We start from the raw sequence: 19,936 nt of genomic DNA, 5'->3' as shown, positions 1-19,936 counted from the left end.
TGTTTTAATGAACAAGGTAACTAACTACTGCTTCCCTATATAATGAAATATAATTATGAAACTGCTCAACTTTTTAGACAGCCAACTCCAACAGCTATATCTTGAAAAAATTTAGCTCTGCTCCTAAAGTTTTACATAATTGTAACTAGAAAGAAGTTCCCCCCCCCAAATCATTGTACTACTGTCACAATACTGTAGACATTCTGAAGAGCAGTGCTTATAAAGCAAGTTAAAAACAACAGTGAGGCAGGAAAAGCATTGACTATAATGAAACTAGTAAGAATAATAAATCCTACAGACTTGCAGAACTTCACCAAACTAAAAAAAAATTTCAGCTGCAACTTCAGGTAAAGAGCTTACCAAAGTAATACTGGGAAGAGACTGAAACAGAGAGCAATCAGAAGAATGGATCTCCAGGCTTAAGGAGGACAACTCAAACAGGGCTTTACCTGTTTGGTAAAGCCTTAATATGAGTTATTTAAAGTCACAACCAGCAGAGGCAGTTCAACATTCAGATTACTTCTGTGCAACATGAAGTAAAAAAATGTGAGCCATTGTAGTGCATTAACAATGCCAGGTGTTGGAATCACATAACACATAGGAGATACCTATGAGGGCTAACCTTGCCCTACAAATTGGTCTCCTCATGCCACTCATCCCTCAGAGGAGCAGGAGATTTAACACCTTGTTGCCACAGAGAGCAGAAGACCTCTCTAACTTCTGCTCCCAGCTGCATAATCCACTCTTCCCGCTCACTTAGGTGCTTGAAGCCTGCCTGGCTGCAGAGGGAGCTATTTAGACCACTTATCTAACACGACATTACTTACTTATTTTTGCTGGGTTAGCTTTTTGGCAGAATAATGAACCGAAAGTTATTGTTAGGGCAGACAAGTACCAGAGCTATCAAGAGTGCAAGCAGCAAGAGTACAAGGCCAGGAGAAAGGTGTGGAGATTATATTATTATATATTATTATACCCCTAGTCTTTCTCTCCAAAGCACAGCACCCTTTCTTACAATGGCAATGCCAGCCAAGCATAACTGGGAAGCATTTCTGGAATCCTTAAACATGTGATACAGTTGCCTACTAACAAAGGGGCCAAGGAAAATTAGTTCCATTAGGCTAAATTCAGGGTTTGTGAATGCTTACTTCTCTCCTTTTGGTACATGGCGGGCAGAAGGCAAGCCTGATGTGACCAATGAAAAAATCATTGGGCAAACAGTGTGGTTTGGTCAGGGAAAACCGATTTTCTTACTATAATGTCAATTTTCTGTCCAACTAGGTAAGTCACTCCCTTCACCTTTTGCCAGAAATACAGGTTTATGAGAGATAAAGTCAGGTAAACAGACTTTGTCTCAAACAAAAAAAAATTCATGAGAAAATCCATAAGTAAATGTGATGAACATTTCTTTTGTGTAACCAAATCCACAACTGTTCAAAAAGCAAGGTTTTCGTATGATCTTTCTTCTTTTAATCCAAGGTCACATAGCGACAGCAAAGCTTTGTTCAAAACCTCATTTTTTTAAGAAAGGATTTGAACACTAGAGGGTTTTTTTTTCCAAAATGTCAGAGACTCGATTTGTTAGTGTTCCCATTACCTTGTCCATCACCCCCTGCTAATTTCATGTTCCGGATCCCATTGTTCCAGATCACACTCTGTGCTGTGAGCACATGTGCTTGGTATTACTACAGCTTCTACCCCAAATACCTCAGTACAGCTTTCTGAACACCTTTCTGTGACAGACCAGCTGAAGTTGTCACGTCTCAGTGAAGGCTTATAGGAGTAAATACTATCACTCTGCAAATCCTTTAACTCAATACTTAATTACTGTTCTAAATGTCTGCGTGGGAAGCAAATAGGAATTTTAACAATGCAGTTGTCAATTTGTTCACATATGAAACACAGTAATTCAAAGGCAACGAGGACTTAAACTTAGAAAAAACCTTTAAGACAATCTCCACAATCAATAAAGCATTACAGGCTGAACATCAATTTCATTTTCAAACATATCCATACAACCAGCTATGCTGATAGATTTTCTAGTATGTGCACAGTGGGGTTGGATAAAAAAATGAGAATTTCATCCACAAGATGACAAAAAAATGAAACAAAATTACTTTTAGGGTTGAAAAGTAAAGAATTTCCTTGTCACTACTCACAGGAATGGCAGGGGAAGTACAATACTAAACACTGTGGAGCTCAACATCTGCAACAAATAACAATTATTTGTATAATAATAATATTGTATAATATAACATACAATTACTGGAATTTTAAAGTGAAAATGCAGTTAAATTACCAGCAGTTAATGGTTGCATTTGCCATCCCACCGAGGGCATGTAAAAAACCTGGACCGGACACTACAAGACATACTCCTGGTCTGGATGAAAAGAAAAAAGAGGGAGAGAGAAAAGTAAGCACAAGGAACACCAAATAAATCATCAACAAAAATTAGTTACAATGCTGAAATACGGAATGCTAAAGTTTTACTCATGTCATCACAAGTCAAGAATGGCAAGGACTTTGTACGAAGGACTGTAGATAAGACATAGAAATCAGAAACCATTTAGCTGTATCAACCCAATTGGAACAACAAGTAAACAGTTGTTATGGGCCATCCACACAGAGGTCTGCAACGTGCACAGGCTTATCCTAACACAGCCCCTTACTTCTTCTATTGTATTTACTCCATCATCTAACATTTATATGGAATTTGGTAAACCACTTATGTTTGCAGTTTTCTCAACTGCACTGTAGCAGCGGAAACTGGCGACGAAGCTCACAAAGGAAGAAGTGCATCTGATTCAGTACAAATGTATTACACTTTAGTTGAGGCAGAGGAACTTGTTATTCCAGGTGATGACATAAAAAATGATAATTCTTAACTAGTGAGCATTCCTTAGCAGATTTATAGACTATTTAAGTATCAGGAAAAAAAAAACCAAACAGCTTACTTCCAGAGGGTTATTCAAAGAAAGAAAAACTACAAAGCTGTGTAACAGAGCTGCCACACAGACAGAATAAGGAGTGACCACCTGCATCATCGGGCTTGCACTTCTGAGTGAGCAGACACCAGATGTTCACTTCAGAAAAGGATTCATACCCAAGAAGCACAAGTCACAGGCCACTGAATGCTTCCTGACAGCATAAATAGCAAAATGCAATACTTTGTGTCAGGAGAAGCACATGGGAGACTGGAAGGCATATATGATCAGTGTCTGTACTGGTAAGGTCTTTGTTGAACAATACACCCAAATGGTGAGACTGAGGTCCACCAAGTTGCAGCAAACAATGGTGGTGTGATTTCTGCCCCTCATACCAATGATGTCAAGCCACTATTCAGATATCAAAGGGGAAAAAAAATAAAGAAAGTTATAAGATGGTCAATATTACATGACTTTAAGCACCTCCTTGCTCCTGGTCTGAGTCATTGCAACAGAAATATTGGTAACCATCATTGATATTTCAACATTCATGCTCCATTTTAACTGCCCTACATCTGCACACACTAAAAAGTCCCAGCTCCAGAACAGACAAACCTCTCTAGTTTCCATCTGTTAAGTCTAACACAGTTAATATTACAATATTAATATTTACTAAATCATATTGCAAAGATTGATAAATATGGAATGTACCTGCCAGTCAAATATCCAACAGCAGATGCAGCATAACAGGCCTGTTGAAAATATTGGAGTTAATTACACAATTATTATTATTATTATTATGTATACATTTCATAACATCTTGTACATAACTTTCAACAAAAATATTGAAAATATGGAGGTACAGATTATTCCCTGATTTTCAGAGTTTAAATGTAAGCAAAAGTACCCCTTCTCCCTCCCCATTTTAAGGTGTGTTCATGAAGATTTATGTGAAAAATCTCAAGACTCCTCTCCACATTTCAGGCTCCTGTTGTTACAGAACATTACATTAGAAATATCTGGGATTTGAAAAAGGAAAAAAAATCAACAAGATAGAATAAACCAACCAAACAAAAAAAACCCACCCAACACTAAAACAATGCATAAAACTTCTGCCTTCCACTGCATTCTGGACTACCATGGAAGAAGGATTTGCAAGAGAAAGACAACAAGCAGAAACCCAGCCATCACTGGAATGACTCACTGTATGTCAGAAATTAAGCAAAAGGTTGAACTAACACACTGGAGAAATTAATTAGATGATTAGGGCTTGTCTTTTACAAGTTGGGTTGCTGAAGTACTTCTTACTCCACCTCCAGTACAACACTTTGCTTTAGCTACTTTGACATTTTAAAGAAAAATTGTGTATTGATTAATTTTCTCAAAAGTAACATCTACTACACATGTTAGCACAGCTTATCAGCAGTGTGACATGTGACATTGCCAACTCTTTCATATTCTCACGCTTTGTCTTGAATTCAGCAAGTTTAAACCCTTTTGGAAAAAACTCATTTTGCAATTTTTTGTAATTTTTTTTTAAGTAAGCTCCTGGCCTTAGAGCCTGCCTCTTTCATTTTTAAATAGTTGAGATTTGGTTTTCTTAGTTATATTCGAGCACTCTTGTGATAAGAAGAATAAGTAACACAAAAGCATTAGGATAGGGACTTGTCAACCAAAAAAGCACACTGATAAGAAAAATCTCTTTTTACTTTTCATACACGTCTGGCAAAGAGAAGAAAAATGTCATTTGTGTTCAAGAATTTGACAACAATTTGATGACATATCTGTGTGCAAAAGTTTGGAAATATCTGGAGTATGTGTTACGAAAAATCTTGTTAATGGAGCTCTAAGCATGGAGTTGAGCTTCTATGGCAATCATGTTTTAAAACAGTGGCAAAATAAAGCAGCACATAGAATTTGGATTCATGTGCAGTCACTGCTATTAAAACTTTTGCTGCTTCACTCTCCAAGGAAGCAACATGACTTAAGATATCTGTGTTTAGAGGAGATTGTAAATAACGTTAAAGGTATACTTAAAAGATTTTTTGTGTGAATAGTAGAAAGAAGAGCCATTTTACTGACGAATCTTGCACCCTCACCCCTAAAATGTGAGTAATAGCACTCATTATCTGAAAATAGGAGAGGAAGAAATGTAGGAAGTCTAGATGTAGGCACCCAACTCAAAGCTTGCAACCACCCATGAGCTTGAACTGCAGACAAAGCAGAGGCCTGTTCCTCCCATTAAAGTAGAAGGACACTAAGCAGGGTTTAATTAGTTCTGTTTTCAAATCAAACATAAACAACATAGTGAGTAAACAATGGTTAAGCATTTCTGTACCAGCACCCCAGGTAAAACAGTACTGCCATTCCTAAGAGCAGGTCCGAGGCCCTCATATTAAGGTACCTAATGTTCAGTGTTCCAGGACTGGTCTGTAGAGCTTGTGATAACTCATTATGAGAAAGGACCTGCTGTATGAACCTGAGCTTGGGTACATGGTGTCTTCTGTTACCACATACAACTTAAGTCCAGGCCTTGCAAATAATGAACCAGGTTTAAAGCAGCAGTCCCAGAATAATAAATGATTTGCTAATGGCCAACAACTTGTCATTGAGAAAGCGTGACTCCCAACTAACTCAGGTTATGAATATCAAGAAGAGATTGCTTTGAATATTATAGTGATAATTATTATTAAAGATTAGGAACTAAACATAAGCAATGTGCATTATTGACAAATAACAATCTAGTAAAGGGTTTTTTTTTTTAAAGTTAAAAATTCATCTGGGTTATTAGTCTTCCAAGCAGTCACAGCAATCTCTAATTACCCAGGGACAGATACACAAAATACATGCCGCTGTGGAGTTGCAACACAACTTTTCAGTGTTCAAAGGGCATTTGGATGCAGGCCAAAGTGCTCCTGGTAAACTTATGCCATATTACAGGCCATGGGAGATTGGCTCACGGCTATTGGCAGTGCTACTTATCTTTTAACTTCATGCTTTAATCTGGTCTTGTGTTCTGCAGTTTTATGGGCTTTTCACAGGATCACAGAATCATTTAGGTTGAAAAAGACCTCCAAGCTCACAGAGTCCAACTTCTGACCGGCCACCACCTTGTCAACTGGACCACAGCACTGAGTGCCAGGTCCAGTCGTTTCTTGAACACCTCCAGCGATGGTGACTCTACCACCTCCCCAGGCAGCAAAAGGACATCAGGAAAATTTTGTCAAGAACATTTGTCAGTTTTCCACAACTGACGCCAACCAATAAATATGGTGCTTGATTAACATCTTGAGATTTTTTTTTCCTGTGTTTTAACTTGTTTATGGGTCTTGTGTCCTATGAGCACTACTAATTAGAATTTTAGCACTTTTACAAGGAAATGGTTTTGCTACATCTGGCCCAGAAATGAGGCAGAAACTTGACCCTTGGAAAAACCCTTAATTTTCCATATAGATAATACACAGCTGCTCCCACCAATAAAGGAAGCAGCTGTATACACATTTTCCAGAGCCAGACCACACAACTAATAAACTTAGACATTTAAAACTATGACATGTAAATATTGAGTGTATCTTGAATATACTGTATATAACCTTTCACTCTTTCCTCTGCCAAGCAGTTACTCTGTGTCTTCAGTGAGGATATAAAACAAACCAAAATTCAGTACAAGATGTATCTTTATTCATCCTCTTCCAGTCCCTAAAGAAGACAAACCCTGACATCTTGATACTAAAACAAGTCTTCATGTAATTTTCATTCCACTAAACAAAAGTATTTCATCTTTTACACATTTCTTGTCTATCAGACTCTTGTAGAGTGACAAAAAGGATGATAAATAGGACAGCATCTCATTTGGCAGTGCAAAGCAATCTTCCTTGTTAATTACAGACATATGAGGACATTAATTTTAATTGTGTTAATAACCACAGCCAAAACTAGAATATTTGCTAAATGGCCTACAGGAACATAAAGGCTGTGTTGAATTCCCAGTCCTTCAAGGAATCAAATACACCTTTTAAACATGTTTGTATATACTTGCCTTTCTCATATGTTGCAGATTTTCCACAGAGACACGCATTCCTCTAAATTTCCACGTTCCAATACAAGAACGTAAGGATTAGACATCAAAAACACACAGCTCATGACCACTGTTAACTGAACTACTGTTATAATACTTTGCTGGGGACTGGGACAATCCACAAAGGCTACGAACTACATGGTAGAAAACAGAAAAAAGAACACTGCTGCAAAATACAGGTCCAGAATATCTGAAGGATTTTCTTGTGTTAAAGTGGTAAAATTCTAATTAATAGTATTCATGGGAGATAGACCTCTAAACAAGTTAAAACACAAGAAAAATCTGGTAAGATAATGATCAAGAAATTTATTTACTGGTTGGCATCAATTACAGAAAACTGACAAAGGTTGCAGAGCAACTCTGAGTAAGGAAAACTGATGGTCCATTTGCCAGCAGTCCCACAACTGGCAGTTACAGCTTGTGCAGCAACCCTTGAAAATGAGGTCTAAACCTGAGCTTATTATCTTCAACCTCAGACCACCTAAGGAACTACTGAATGGCTAAGGAAGTTTTTACTACTGGGGAAAAACAAACAAAGCCAGAACTGGTGGCAAAACATCAAAATGGTTGCCACAACAACCCCATGGAGCACTACAGGTTGGGGACAGAACAGCTGGAGAGTGGCCAGGCAGAAAGGGATCTGGGGGTACTGACTGACAGGAGGCTGAACATGAGCCAGCAGTGTGCCCAGGTGGTCAAGAAGGCCAATGGCATCCTGGCCTGGATCAGGAACAGTGTGGCCAGCAGGAGCAGGGAAGTGATCCTTCCCCTGTACTCGGCACTGGTTATGTTGCACCTTGAGTGCTGTGTCCAGGTCTGGGCCCCTCAGTTCAGGAAGGACACTGAGGTGCTGGAGCAGGTCCAGAGAAAGGTAACGAAACTGCCTTTGAAGGGTCTGGAGCACAAGTCCTGTGAGGAGTGGCTGAAGGAGCTGGGGGTGTTCAGCCTGGAGCAGAGGAGGCTCAGGGGTGACCTCATCACTTGCTACAACTACCTGAAAGGAGGTTGTAGCCAGGGGGTGAGGGTGGGGGAAATCTCTCTCTTCTCTCAGGCAACAAGTGACAGGACGACAGGGCAGTGTTAAGCTGCAACAGGGGAGGTTTAGTTTGGACATTAGGAAGAAGTTCTTTACAGAAAGAGTGATCAGACATCGGAATGGGCTGCCCAGGGAAGTGGTGGAGTCACCATCCCTGAAGGTCATTTCCCTGAAGGAAAGACACTTAGTGCTGTGGTCTGGTTGACCTGGTGGTGTTCAGTCAAAGGTTGGACTCAATGAGCTCAGAGATATTTTCCAACCTAACTGATTCTGCGATTCTGTGAAAATGCTGAGGAGCCTGAGTCTAATTTCCGACATCTACACAACGAAGCTGAAACACAAATAACTAAGAGAGTCTAAGTGTATGTTCATGCTTGATTTTGAGCATTCAGGAGCATTATAACTTTCTGTGGTTTACTGTTTGGTGAGCATTTAAAAAATTGTTACTGGAAAAAAATCATAATTATTTAAAATCTCAGGACAGGCTTATCAGTTAGCAGGAAAACTTTCCTCTTTGGGCACTTAAGAACAGAACATAGACAGGGAAAAAAAGTAAAGAGGTAGGTCATAAAGAAATTAAACTTCAGAGTAAAATTCAGAGTAAAAAAAGAAAGTAAAATTCAGAAATGAAAATTCAGAGACCCCATTCTATCTAGTAAGAAAACATAAACTGAGTTTCATTCCACTGTAGAACATTTCAGGCAAGGATTGGTCCCACTATAGATATATACTTACAGCTTGTTCATTTCTCATTCCCACATATTTTATTCCAGCTGCCTGGGCTGCAATTGCAATTTCAGTGACAGGAATACCAACAATGCCAAACATGTATTCAATATTCTATAAAGAAAAATGTTAAAAGAAATCAGATTTTTTCTCCCGGAAAGACAGCTTTAATAAGCACATGCCAAACACAGACATGCTAACAACACAGGCAGTCTAAAACTAAAAGGTAACAACATATATGGTCACACAGAAGTTCAGAGGTCACTGTGGAAACACACACAATGCAAGCCGGTATTTGCAGCTCAGCACTCTGCGGTTGTGAAAGCCCTGGATTTTGGAGGCCCACAGGGAGTGGGACAATGGTTCAGTGCTTTCTGCTGACCGATTCTCACTTGGGACTTTTCTGTCACTTTTCCTGTTTCCCGGTAAGTCAGCTTCATCTACTCTCACGGCATCTCATCTCACGTTCTCGCACTTTCACAGAAAACTGACACCAAAAAGGCCCCAAACAATAACTGGGATAGTACCGCGCACAAAGAAACGCAGAGATAAAGAAGACCGTGCTTATTTTTATTACAGCCGAGCTCCCTTTCTCTGTGCGTCACAGGTTAAAGGCAAAGTCTTCTGTCAAGGCCGGTGTCAGGTCAGCACCAGCTCGAGTTCAGGGCCAACACAGAGCTTTGCTCTCTGTAAAGGAGGCGCGGGAGGCACATCCGGCTGCCACGGGAAGAGCCGCAGAGGGCTGCCGGCATTGCCTGGCGGTAACGGGGATACCGGCTCAGCTCGGGAAGGGGCGAAGAAAGGAACTAGTCCTGGCCAGCCCGCTCCCGGGGCCGTGCGACGGGACCTCCCTCCCTCTCCCCTCCCACACAGCGGCGGGGACAGCCCTTCCCGCCCACTCCCGGTGAGTCCGGCCGCGCACACCCGTTCTCCGCGGGCACCCGGCGCTGTCCCTGCCGGCTGGTTTGCGGCCCCGCGCCCTCACCTGCTGCCGGAGGGCCTGTGCGATGAGCTGCGCCCCGCTGAGCGCCTCGCCCGCCTCGCCCTCCATCGCGCCGGCACCGCCGCACCGGCACGGCCGGAGAGCGCGGCAGGTGACTGACAGCCCGCCCGGCCAATCAGGCAGCGGGGGCGGGACCTAGAGCCGCCGGTACCGCCCCTGCCGAGGGGGCGAGGCCTGGGGGAGCTCCCGATTGGCCAGAGCAGGTGACCAATCAGGAGCCCGGGAGGCGCGGGCCCCCAGCGCGAGGTGGGCGCGGGCCGGGCCTTCCCGGCTCCAGGCGGGAGCGGGGCGGGATGCGGCGGGAGCGGGGCGGGAGCGGCCTCGGAGAGGGGCAGGCGCGCTTGGTGCCGGCCCGGCCTGGCCTCGGCCCCGAAGGCCTGGGTGAGGCGCAGGGCCTCGCTGCGGCGCGGTGGGATCGGTCAGAGGTGGCAGACGCGGAGCGGGGCAAAGCAGGGGAGGGTTTGGGGTGGGGGTGCCCGGCGCCCACGGGAGGGAGTGTGGGGCATCTTCCCAGAATCCCAGCGGAAGGATGGCGCACACCCGTTTCCTGGCTCGGCCCATCCCGGCACGTGTGGCAGAAGTGACACAGTTGACAAGATGTCCCTGCCGCGCCCTCGGCTTGTCCAGCCAAACCCCTAAGGATAGCAGCCTTCCCCTCGCCCTCACTCACCAAACAACAACAACAAAGTAGCTAACAAAACACAGATAACATAAAGCCTTTGCAAAACCTACGTAGTAAAATAGTGTAATCTGATGCAGCAAATCAATGCAGTAGACAGGATGTATCAGTGGGAAAAAAACCCTTGAATTTCACTATATATAGTCTTATTATATGTATGTTGTATAATATATATTATTATAATAGAATGGTAGCAACATCACAATCTATGTATATCATACAACGTGAAAAAAGTATTTTTATAGCAATTTAATATTTGCCTAGTAATAATTACTTTTTATTTTACTGTCATTACTGCTTATGTTGCTATTATGTTACTTACTGGTACTGTTTATGTGACTACACTACACATCGGGCATGGCCTAACATGCATTTGCTGTTAATCACTTGAGAGGACCCAGACTAGTGCTGTGCTACCTCTGTTATTTTTGTAGTCTGTTGGATTATTGTGAGTACAGAAGTTCTAAGAAGCAGGGTAGGTGTTGCTTTTCTGTGATATGGTGAGAGGTGACACACTAACTTTTCTAAATCCCTTGAAAAACTAATGACTGGATGCTTTACTTCATGACAAACAACAGAATCTGTTGATTCGATAGTTCTGAAAACCTGAATAGGAAGAGTTTGCAACGGGTTTGCGGGGAAAACTTGGCATCCGAGCTCAAACACCAGTCTTTTTACCCTTTGTGTAGAAGGAATATAACTGGAATATTGTGACTGGATGACAATAATACTGCTATGAAATACTTATATTAGGGTGAGATGATCCTGCTGGAGCCTCTCTGCCAGGCAACAGACCACATAAATCACAGAAAAGGGATGGAAAAAGAGTTAAAATTAATAAAGCATTCCAATTCATGAAAATTTAAAGTCATAGCTCAGGTGACGTGACAGCTCTATAGACCCTAAGCAAATTAACTTCTCCTTAAGGAAAGGATTTATTAGATGGTGTAGCATTTTCCAGGAAGAAAAAAATCCATGATGTGGCAGAGACATATTTGAAATCTCAGCTGCCTAAGGGCTGAGTAAACCCCACTGCTATCCTTATTTTGCTGGAAAGGTTAACATACCCAAGCCCAGCCGTGGGGCTTGTCACAGGTCTGTCTCCTTGTTAGGAGCAATCCATTAGAGAGCAGTTGTTTTAAGATGCCAAACAAGGGGAAAGGCTTTGGGGAGCACTCACACAAGGGCTCACCCACTGTCTGTAGGACTAGCAGCAATCACAGCCAAGGGAAAGGACTTGGAGGAATTATTGTAGTTGTTATTTTAGTTGGCCCAGGTTTCACCAGATAGGACTGTGTGCATGTTGCACGTTCAGTGCGGAACCTCTTGTGCATCTAAGTGAGGAAGGGATTCAGATTCATACTTTTGAGTCCTTCTGACCACCAGAAAATTAACTGTGGTAGAAAAATAAGAATTCTCCAAGCAAGTTTGTAAAATACACCATTTTGTAGAAGCCTGTTATTTTTTCTGTTGGTGTGTTTGTCTTAGAAGGCAAAAAGGCGATTTTTCTAACACATAGCAATTCCATCCCGTGGTCTGAAACTCTCCAGCTCTTTCCATCCCTTATAATGATGAATTCTAATTACATCTTAGTTGACAGCTTTATTGAAGAGCAGCTGACTAGAACCCATTCCTGTCCTAAATAGGCATTTTGGCTCTGAAAGGGGTGACAGAAATAGAAAAGACTGTTTTGTCAGTGAAGTGCCACAGTGTTTATTTTCAGTAGGTTCCTTAACTGTGAGAGGTTTTCCACCCCTCTTCTCCCTCCCTCTGCTATTGCTTTATATTTTCACACGTGCTTTGGTATTTCATTTGCAAAGCTGAGATACACAGGACAGACCCCTCTGTTCTTTATTTGCATTGCCAAATCACCCCTCGTAGCTACTGGGTGTTTTCCTCAAGATGCAGAATAGCAAGGGTAGCTTATTGTACATCACTTCAAAACTGTTTATATAAATGCAGTGTCTTTAATCCATCTGATTACAGAGATGCCTAGGATTTATTCTGTTTTTACTGTTCTTCAAATAAATTTACCCTTGAAGGCATGGATGTATGGACACTTTAGCCAATTGAAGCTCAAGGAAATATGAATATGTAGTTGAGTTTAACAGCATGAAATACCTAAGTTACTCCTGGACCCTTTTAAGTGCTATTATTACATGCTAAAACTTTTGGATTTAGCAAACATACCTTCTGCCTGCCACGGGCGCTAAGGTTATGATTTTGCTGACCTACATGAGATTGTGTTGCTGTCAAACTAGTGTTGCTAATGGCATGTAGAACTCGTGGAATTAAACAAGTGACTTAAACTAAGTACTTACTGTATTTTTTCTCAATTTGCTCATTGTTGGTGTTTAGGTAAAAAAAAAAAACAAACACAGCAATATTGAGGATTGCTCAATAAGATGGTTTTTGTCCTGGAATTTAAGCAAAGAGATGTTTTCAGTTAATTTGCCATAGGCTTTCTTTAGGTACAAAACTACAATTAGTATAATATGAGTAAAAATAAGACTGGGATTAGTTTAGAATTGATCTTTTTTTTCCTGCTGAACTCATAATAGGAATGAGAGAAGGCTCTTCATGCATGTGCCTGCCAGTCTGTATTTGCTTTGGAAAAATTCAGGAGTTGTGGATTACAAGGACTGCAGGGCATTAAGAGCGTTTTGGAACCCTTTTTTTCTTGGATAAGAGTTCCCAAAGAGCAAATACAATCAAGTCAGTGACTGGACTTGTGGGCTGTCAATACATAGCATTAGTGCATCTATCCTGCACGCTCCTTCAACTTCACTGATAATTGAGGTTTAATTCCTTAGTGATACTAGTAACCATGTGGTGATAGATGCAGAATTCTCATACTGTGAGAATAATTCTGAAGAAAAGAGTATTTCTGTAGTATTTCTGAAGTGTTGCGTTCATTGTGTCAGTCCTTGTTCTGTATGACTAGTTTCCTAATTTGGGAAGTCAAAGGGCTACATAGCCCTTATTGCAGAGTGCCCCAGCCTTCCACAGTCAATAATTCTTAATTTCTTTCTAAGGAATGCTCAATAATGCAGATTTTCTCCATTTGGTATGAATTTTTGATTTACTGTTATTAATATGAAAGCATTTTTAATCTTACTTATCTGCACTGAACAGGAGAAATGCAGATCTGAAGTGCACTCAACATTTTTATAGATGTTCAAAAAAGCTGCACTGCAGGAAAAATATTTGCCCTTTACATATGTGGAGTTGGAATGCAGTGAATCCATAATCCATTAGGAGAGACATTTTCATGATAGAAAGATAAATGCAGAACTAGTGTCTGGTATAGCTTTTCTGGCAATCATCTGTTTCAGTATTGATAGAATAAGTTCTATTTTTACTTGACTACTAAATACAGTGTTCAAGTAATTTTATGAAATGCTACTTTTAAAAACATCCACCATCACCAAATAGGGGAGGAGATGCAAATTTGTGAGCTGCTTTTAACTTTTCCCAAAGATGCTTTGGTATATGGTGAAGTAATCTATAAATGAATGTTAAAGTTAATTGTAAAGGGAGATCAATAGAACTATATACAAAGCTAAAATGCTTTAAAACAGGAAACAGTTATTTAAAGCACTAGTACAGATATAGATTTAAGATTTAGAAACAATATGCATGTGGTCATTCAGGAATTTAAACCCACCATACTCAGTTCAAACACTGCTAAGAGTGTCAGATACTGTCCATATTTAATCGTAAATTTAAAATCCTGGCGTGATATTTTGCTCAAGTTTCCCCCCCCCCCCCCCCCCGTTTTCTTTTTACCCCCTCTAGATTTATGGCACACACCATGGTGCATCTGTGCTGGAAGCTGTCTGTCTGCTTTTTCTTCTATCAAGCTGTCTCAGGAAGAGTCAGGAGGGAGGGGCATTATGTTGCCGCCGTGTATGAGCACGAGTCCATCCTGAGCCCCAACCCCACAGCCCTGGTGGATCGGCGCTCCGCGCTGGAGCTCATGGGCAAGAACCTCGACATCTACGAGCAGCAAGCGGTGGCTGCTGCCAGACAGGTACTGCCACAGCTTGGAGCAGCTGTGAGTGCCCCAGGGATATGTGGAGTAGCTGCTGTTTGAAGACAGGCTTCCACGTTTGTGTTCCCAGGCAACTAAAGCTGTATTTATGTACATAACTGTGGTCTGGGTTTTCAGACACTCTGACCTGCCAGCAGCTCTGAAACAAAAAAAAAAATCAGGCCAGTTAGCATCCCGCCCGGCTCGGGTTATTCCAAGCTTGGAAAAACACGCCTATAGTTATTTAGCATAGGGAAATTAATTTTCTATTTTGGTCTGAATACCTAGCTCCTTTCTGTTTTCTTAAGTGGAATGTTTTCACTGAAAGACTGTCTTACGGGCAGCTGTCTTTGGGGTTGATTTTGTTCCAGTGCTCTCAGTGGAAATTCCTGAATGTTTCTAAAAACTGAGGAAGTTAAATGCTTTGGAAATTAATGTTCCACCATTAACAATTTTGTGGAACTAAAGTTTTCCATTCCTTTATCCTACCCTACCATGGAATGGTTCTCAGTCTAAATATATTTAGAGGATAGAGACTAGTATTTCTGGCTGCTGTTATGCAGAGCACCCTTTCCTTCCCTGCCCGGGAAAACCCAAAGCTGGTGCTGGTCAAAGGAAGCCAGTGTTGCTGTCCCTACACAGAGAAGAGCTGACCTGCAATTTTCACAGATCGGTTGATCTGGGAGAGAATAGTTACCATTTCTGTATAATTTGAAAACATAATTTATTTTTTTTAGACATTCAGATGACTGCACAGAAGCATAATAGCTATTTTTATGTAGCACTGCACCCAAGACCCATGGAGGATCCCAAAGCCATAGCACAGATAATTCATTTGAACTGACTTTTGAAAAGTAACAGGAATTTGAATGACTGATACTGTGACTGATCTAAGAGGAATCCACCTTGTTTTTAGGAACAATTCAGCTCTCCCTGAACTTCAGGTAGACCCAGCCTAGCTCTCACATGGCTACATTTCTACCAGACTCTGCACTGCTTCCACAGTCAAGCTGTTTCTGAAATTAATACTTCCAGTACCCTGTCCAACCTATATACCTAATTTATTAAGTGATACTGCACCCGTGTTTGATACAGGTACAGCATCTTTGACAAAGTTCATTTGCAATCAGCATAATTCTAATTAAAAAATTAAGACAAGTTTTTAACATCATTAGTCTTTAACCTGAATAATGTCATTCTCATGACTCATGTGAAGGGAGAACACTTTTGGCAAGAATTTGGATGAAGTCCTGCTCTTATTTTCATGCCCTTAAAATAATGCCAAACACATTATTTTTCAAGATAAAGGTATGTGTCAGGTTAAATAAGATTTTTTTTTTTAATACACAATTACACCTGCTACATAGTTACACCTAGTATGGAGTTGAAGAAAAAATACTTTGAAGCTGCATTATTGGGAAAACATAGTGAGATTATAGTTAACTTTCTTTAGCTCTTCCTACCCATGAGATCCCCTCTTTTCCTTTGCTTTGCCTGCAAAATATACACTTGTTTTACATACAGGGGGCACAGATCATCGTTTTTCCTGAAGATGGAATCCATGGCTTCAACTTCACCAGGAGCTCCATTTATCCTTACTTAGATTTCGTTCTGCATTCGCGCTCTGGGAAGTGGAATCCATGCAGAGAGCCTTATTTGTTCAATGACACAGAGGTAAACATAGGAGTGATTGATGTCTGCAGGGGTGGAATAACTAAATGCTCGGTTTGTGCTCCACGTGGGAAACAGCTCTCGTTGTTTTGCTTAGGGAAGTAAGCAAGAGGTTTAACAACTCGTAGTACCAGATTTCTGTTTTCACGGACGCTCAGGTTATGCTGGTTTCATTCCCTTTAGATACATACACACAAGGAGACTGGCTTTTGTATGAGCCATCTGGATTTGTCATCTCCTCCTCCCCAACCTCTGAAATGATAATTGCTCTTCTAGTAAGAGGCATTGTGTGTGATTCTATTTTGAACAACACTGTTTTATATCAAACAACATAGTAGTATCTTTGCTTTTGGTGCATTCTCCTCACTTGGGTTTAATGACTTGATGACATCATAGCACCCTGACTCAGTGGTTGGGGGTGGGGGGATATGTGTGTCTGTCTGTGTGTGAAATGATTAGCACAAGTAACAGGACTTGATCTGCTACAATGCAATAGAAGTAACAGCTTGACACAGACCAAGCGTGATTACATAAGATGTGACCTCCATGTTGCAAAAATAGTGTTTTCATTGACTGCTCTGGACCTGAACTGAAAATAACCATGCTTAGTAATACAGACTGCGAATTTTTATTAACCTTACAGTAGCCATTATAATGAAAGACGTCATGCATGTACCTACTAAACAGAATTTGTGTGCTAATATGAATCTCAGTTGTAAGCAATGACCTATTTTGGCCTATGAATCTTTACTACCCCTGATCTTGGCCAAGCAAGCAAGAAGTTGGTTTGCCAGTCAGACCCTGTTTGGAGATTGCAGTACTGGCAGTCTTGGGTCCAGTGCTCTGTGATATGGAAGAACTATCCCAGTAATACTGTGGTCTGTAACATCTTGCATTTCTTTTCTGTAACTATGCAAAGTCTACTCATTTACATCTCTGCTCCTGTAAGTGTAGATAGTAATTGCTTTTTAAAAATTTATAGTAAAAACATCCAGTTGCAGAAGCAAGACATCACAGTTGCAAATGATCACTATTAGAAGTTCTAAAGGCACCCACAGATCAGTTGTGCTGCCTTGGCAAAGCTTTCAGTTGACCTCTGGTGTTTTAAAGCCATTGGTGCTCCTACAAGTCAGAAGTTTCTGAAAATTAACAAACTTGAAATAGAGAGATTTATTTAGTTACTTCTCAGGAAATGAAACCCAGATATTTTTTTTTCAGTTCTATTTTAAAATTAATAGCCAAAATACTTTTCTGTCTACCAAGCTATTGGTTTCAGTAACTTTTGTCACCAAATCATTAGTGCTTTTAAATGTTACAGATATGGTCAAAGATGTTCAATTTTGAACATAGTTGAAAGTAATAATTTGAAAAGTATTAAATAAGTCATAGCTGCTTAAGTAGAACTTATTCCTCCGTATTCTGAAGCGCTTACATTTCTCCATACTGTTTTCCAGGTTATTCAGCGTCTGAGCTGCATGGCACTGAAGAACAAAATATTCCTTGTGGCAAACTTAGGAACTAAGCAGCCCTGTGACCACACTGATCCTCACTGCCCCCCTGATGGAAGGTACCAGTTCAACACCAACGTGGCGTTCGATGCTGACGGTGCGTTGGTAGCCACGTACCGCAAACACAACCTGTATTTCGAATACGCTTTTGATACCCCTCCAGAGCCCGACTATACACACTTTGATACCCCTTTTGCTGGCAAGTTTGGCATGTTCACTTGCTTTGATATACTCTTTTTTGAGCCTGCAGTGAACCTCATCAGACAGTACAATTTGAAACAAATTGTATATCCAACTGCGTGGATGAACCAGCTCCCGCTCTTGTCCGCTGTAGAATTTCAACAAGCTTTTGCAACAGCTTTCAGTGTCAATATTTTAGCAGCTAATATCCACCACCCTACCTTGGGCATGACAGGGAGTGGGATATACACTCCAGTCAAATCCTTCATTTACCACAACATGGAAAGTTATGGTGGCAAGCTCATAGTAGCAGAAATTCCTGTGATTACCAAGGATCATGAAACCAATTTGGAGAGTAATGAAAGATTCAGAGAGAACTTACATGACTCATGCAGGACTTTTACGAGCACCTCGCTGGATGATCAAGTTTGCTTTAAGGAGCAAGAAGAGACTCCTGGCAGAGTATCTGAAAAAGGAAATGAACAGTTACCTCCCCTGTTTTATGCAGAAATGATGTATGACAACTTTACTTTCGTTCCTGTATGGGGGGAGAAAGGAGAGCTCCAGGTTTGTGCCAATACCCTTTGTTGTTACTTAAATTATCGGAGAGCTGTTTTAACTGATGAATTATATGCTTTGGGAGTTTTTGATGGGCTCCATACAGTGCATGGCACATACTATGTCCAGGCCTGTGCGTTAGTGAAGTGTGGCGGCCTCAGCTTTAGCTCTTGTGGACAGGAGGTTACAGATGCCACTGCTCTGATAGATTTCCAGCTCTGGGGAAATATGAGTACCCCTTACATCTTTCCTTTGCTGCTGACATCTGGTATTACCTTGGACTTTGCTGATCACATGGGCTGGAAAAACAACCACTATTTCATGAGCAAAAATAGAACGTCTTCTGGCCTACTGACTGCTGCTCTGTATGGACGATGGTATGAAAAGGACTAGCACAGATCTTTGAGTCAGAAAACAACTGCCCGTATGTTCAAAGTATTTGTCTTAACAGAAGTTGTTGAACATCCATACTTCCTAGAGGTCCAGGTGTGTTTGTTACATGACTCACTGATTAGGTTCCACATTCGAAATGATAAGCAAAGCACCCTAAGAAGCTGTAAGTACAGTCTGTACTGTGGTAGCTTATGTCTTACCAGAAGGGAAAGAACTGCCTTGCAAAGATAAAGGCTTGCTGTAATTTGGTGAGATGTTTTATACTGGGAAAATAACTCATTTCAACTGAATTTGTTCCTTTTAATTTAATCCTTTGGTTTTCTGGTGTTCTGGCTTGGAGTACGGAAATGAATGGAATGGAAAACTGTTGCAAGAGAGAAAAAAAAATAAAGGGAAGGAAGACACAAATACTGTGCATGACATGCATGAAAATATGTAGGTATACACACATACAGTTTGTATGTGCTGAGGTTCTGGTTTCTGGTTAGGGTGCCGTGATTGTTTTTTTTCTTAGAGTCAAAACCTCACAGCTGAACTCCCAGTTTTTCATATGCTTTTAGCAGTATCTGAATGTCACAGTTGTAAACATCCTACAGAGTATCTAAGCTGTGGAAGAAGATATCAAACGAGTGTGAAAAACAAGACTGCAGTAAGACATAATTCCCAAGAAATTATGTTTACAGAAAACATCGTCAATGAATATCAACTACATATGTTATGTACTGTTTGAGTACATTAACTTTCCCTGTTTAAAAGAGAGGTAGGTCATTTCAAGACTGTTTTGACTTTAAGACATCTTAGCTATTGTTTATGAATTTATTCAAGAGGAGTTATGAGGAGCACATAACAAACTGAGGGACAGCAAGGCTTTTACGTCAGTGCTTCCTGTACCAGATGGCAGGTTCGTGCTGCTGAGTGAGGAAAACACACCGTTCTTTTCAAGGGCAATAACTGAAGTGCTGTAACTGTTCTACTGCAGTGAAGAAACTGGGAAGAGAACATTCAAAGGATATTAATTTGGGGTTAAATTCAGACAAGTTAATGCATTCTCAAGCATTATAATTGTATGTGGTCTTATTGGCTGTTATGGCTTCCCCTGCTAATAGCTGTTGAGTAATGGAATAAACACAACTGTGCCTTTGGTCCA

At 40.9% G+C, this 19,936-nt stretch overlaps 2 protein-coding genes across 5 annotated transcripts in view; one reads left to right on the top strand and one right to left on the bottom strand.

The window, feature by feature from the left end:
- The window catches only part of HACL1 (2-hydroxyacyl-CoA lyase 1), a 23,816-nt gene extending 13,951 nt beyond the window's left edge, over window positions 1-9,865 (bottom strand). Inside the window, exons 1-4 of the mRNA XM_050311122.1 lie at window positions 9,750-9,865; window positions 8,774-8,878; window positions 3,636-3,676; window positions 2,300-2,380 (exon numbers count right to left, since the gene is read on the bottom strand). Coding sequence (XP_050167079.1) covers window positions 2,300-2,380; window positions 3,636-3,676; window positions 8,774-8,878; window positions 9,750-9,815 — 293 coding nt within the window. The 5' untranslated portion in view covers window positions 9,816-9,865. The remainder of the gene's footprint in view (window positions 1-2,299; window positions 2,381-3,635; window positions 3,677-8,773; window positions 8,879-9,749) is intronic.
- On the top strand, window positions 9,438-19,936 carry BTD (biotinidase). Of its 4 annotated transcripts, none has more exons than XM_050311135.1 (4): window positions 9,438-9,525; window positions 14,245-14,479; window positions 16,004-16,153; window positions 17,605-19,936. In XM_050311135.1, exons 2-4 carry the CDS (start codon window positions 14,249-14,251, stop codon window positions 18,787-18,789), a joined length of 1,566 nt encoding a protein of 521 aa, XP_050167092.1. In that variant the 5' UTR covers window positions 9,438-9,525; window positions 14,245-14,248; the 3' UTR covers window positions 18,790-19,936. The 4 variants fall into 4 exon arrangements, with proteins under 4 accessions (XP_050167092.1, XP_050167102.1, XP_050167111.1 ...); XM_050311145.1 differs by lacking the exon at window positions 9,438-9,525 and adding an exon at window positions 9,537-9,668; XM_050311154.1 differs by lacking the exon at window positions 9,438-9,525 and adding an exon at window positions 9,933-10,013.

Source organism: Myiozetetes cayanensis, unplaced genomic scaffold, assembly GCF_022539395.1.
Source record: "Myiozetetes cayanensis isolate MyiCay16 unplaced genomic scaffold, myiCay2020 scf1, whole genome shotgun sequence".
NCBI classification, from domain to species: domain Eukaryota; kingdom Metazoa; phylum Chordata; class Aves; order Passeriformes; family Tyrannidae; genus Myiozetetes; species Myiozetetes cayanensis.
Note: the sequence above shows the minus strand (reverse complement) of the source record. Positions and strands in the feature narration are given on the sequence as shown.

Coding starts and splice junctions, on each gene's coding strand:
- BTD (XM_050311135.1), top strand. CDS start 14,249: ATGGCACACACCATGGTGCATCTGTGCTGGAAGCTGTCTGTCTGCTTT. Junction 14,480..16,003: donor CGGTGGCTGCTGCCAGACAG/GTACTGCCACAG, acceptor TTTTACATACAG/GGGGCACAGATCATCGTTTT. Junction 16,154..17,604: donor ATTTGTTCAATGACACAGAG/GTAAACATAGGA, acceptor ACTGTTTTCCAG/GTTATTCAGCGTCTGAGCTG.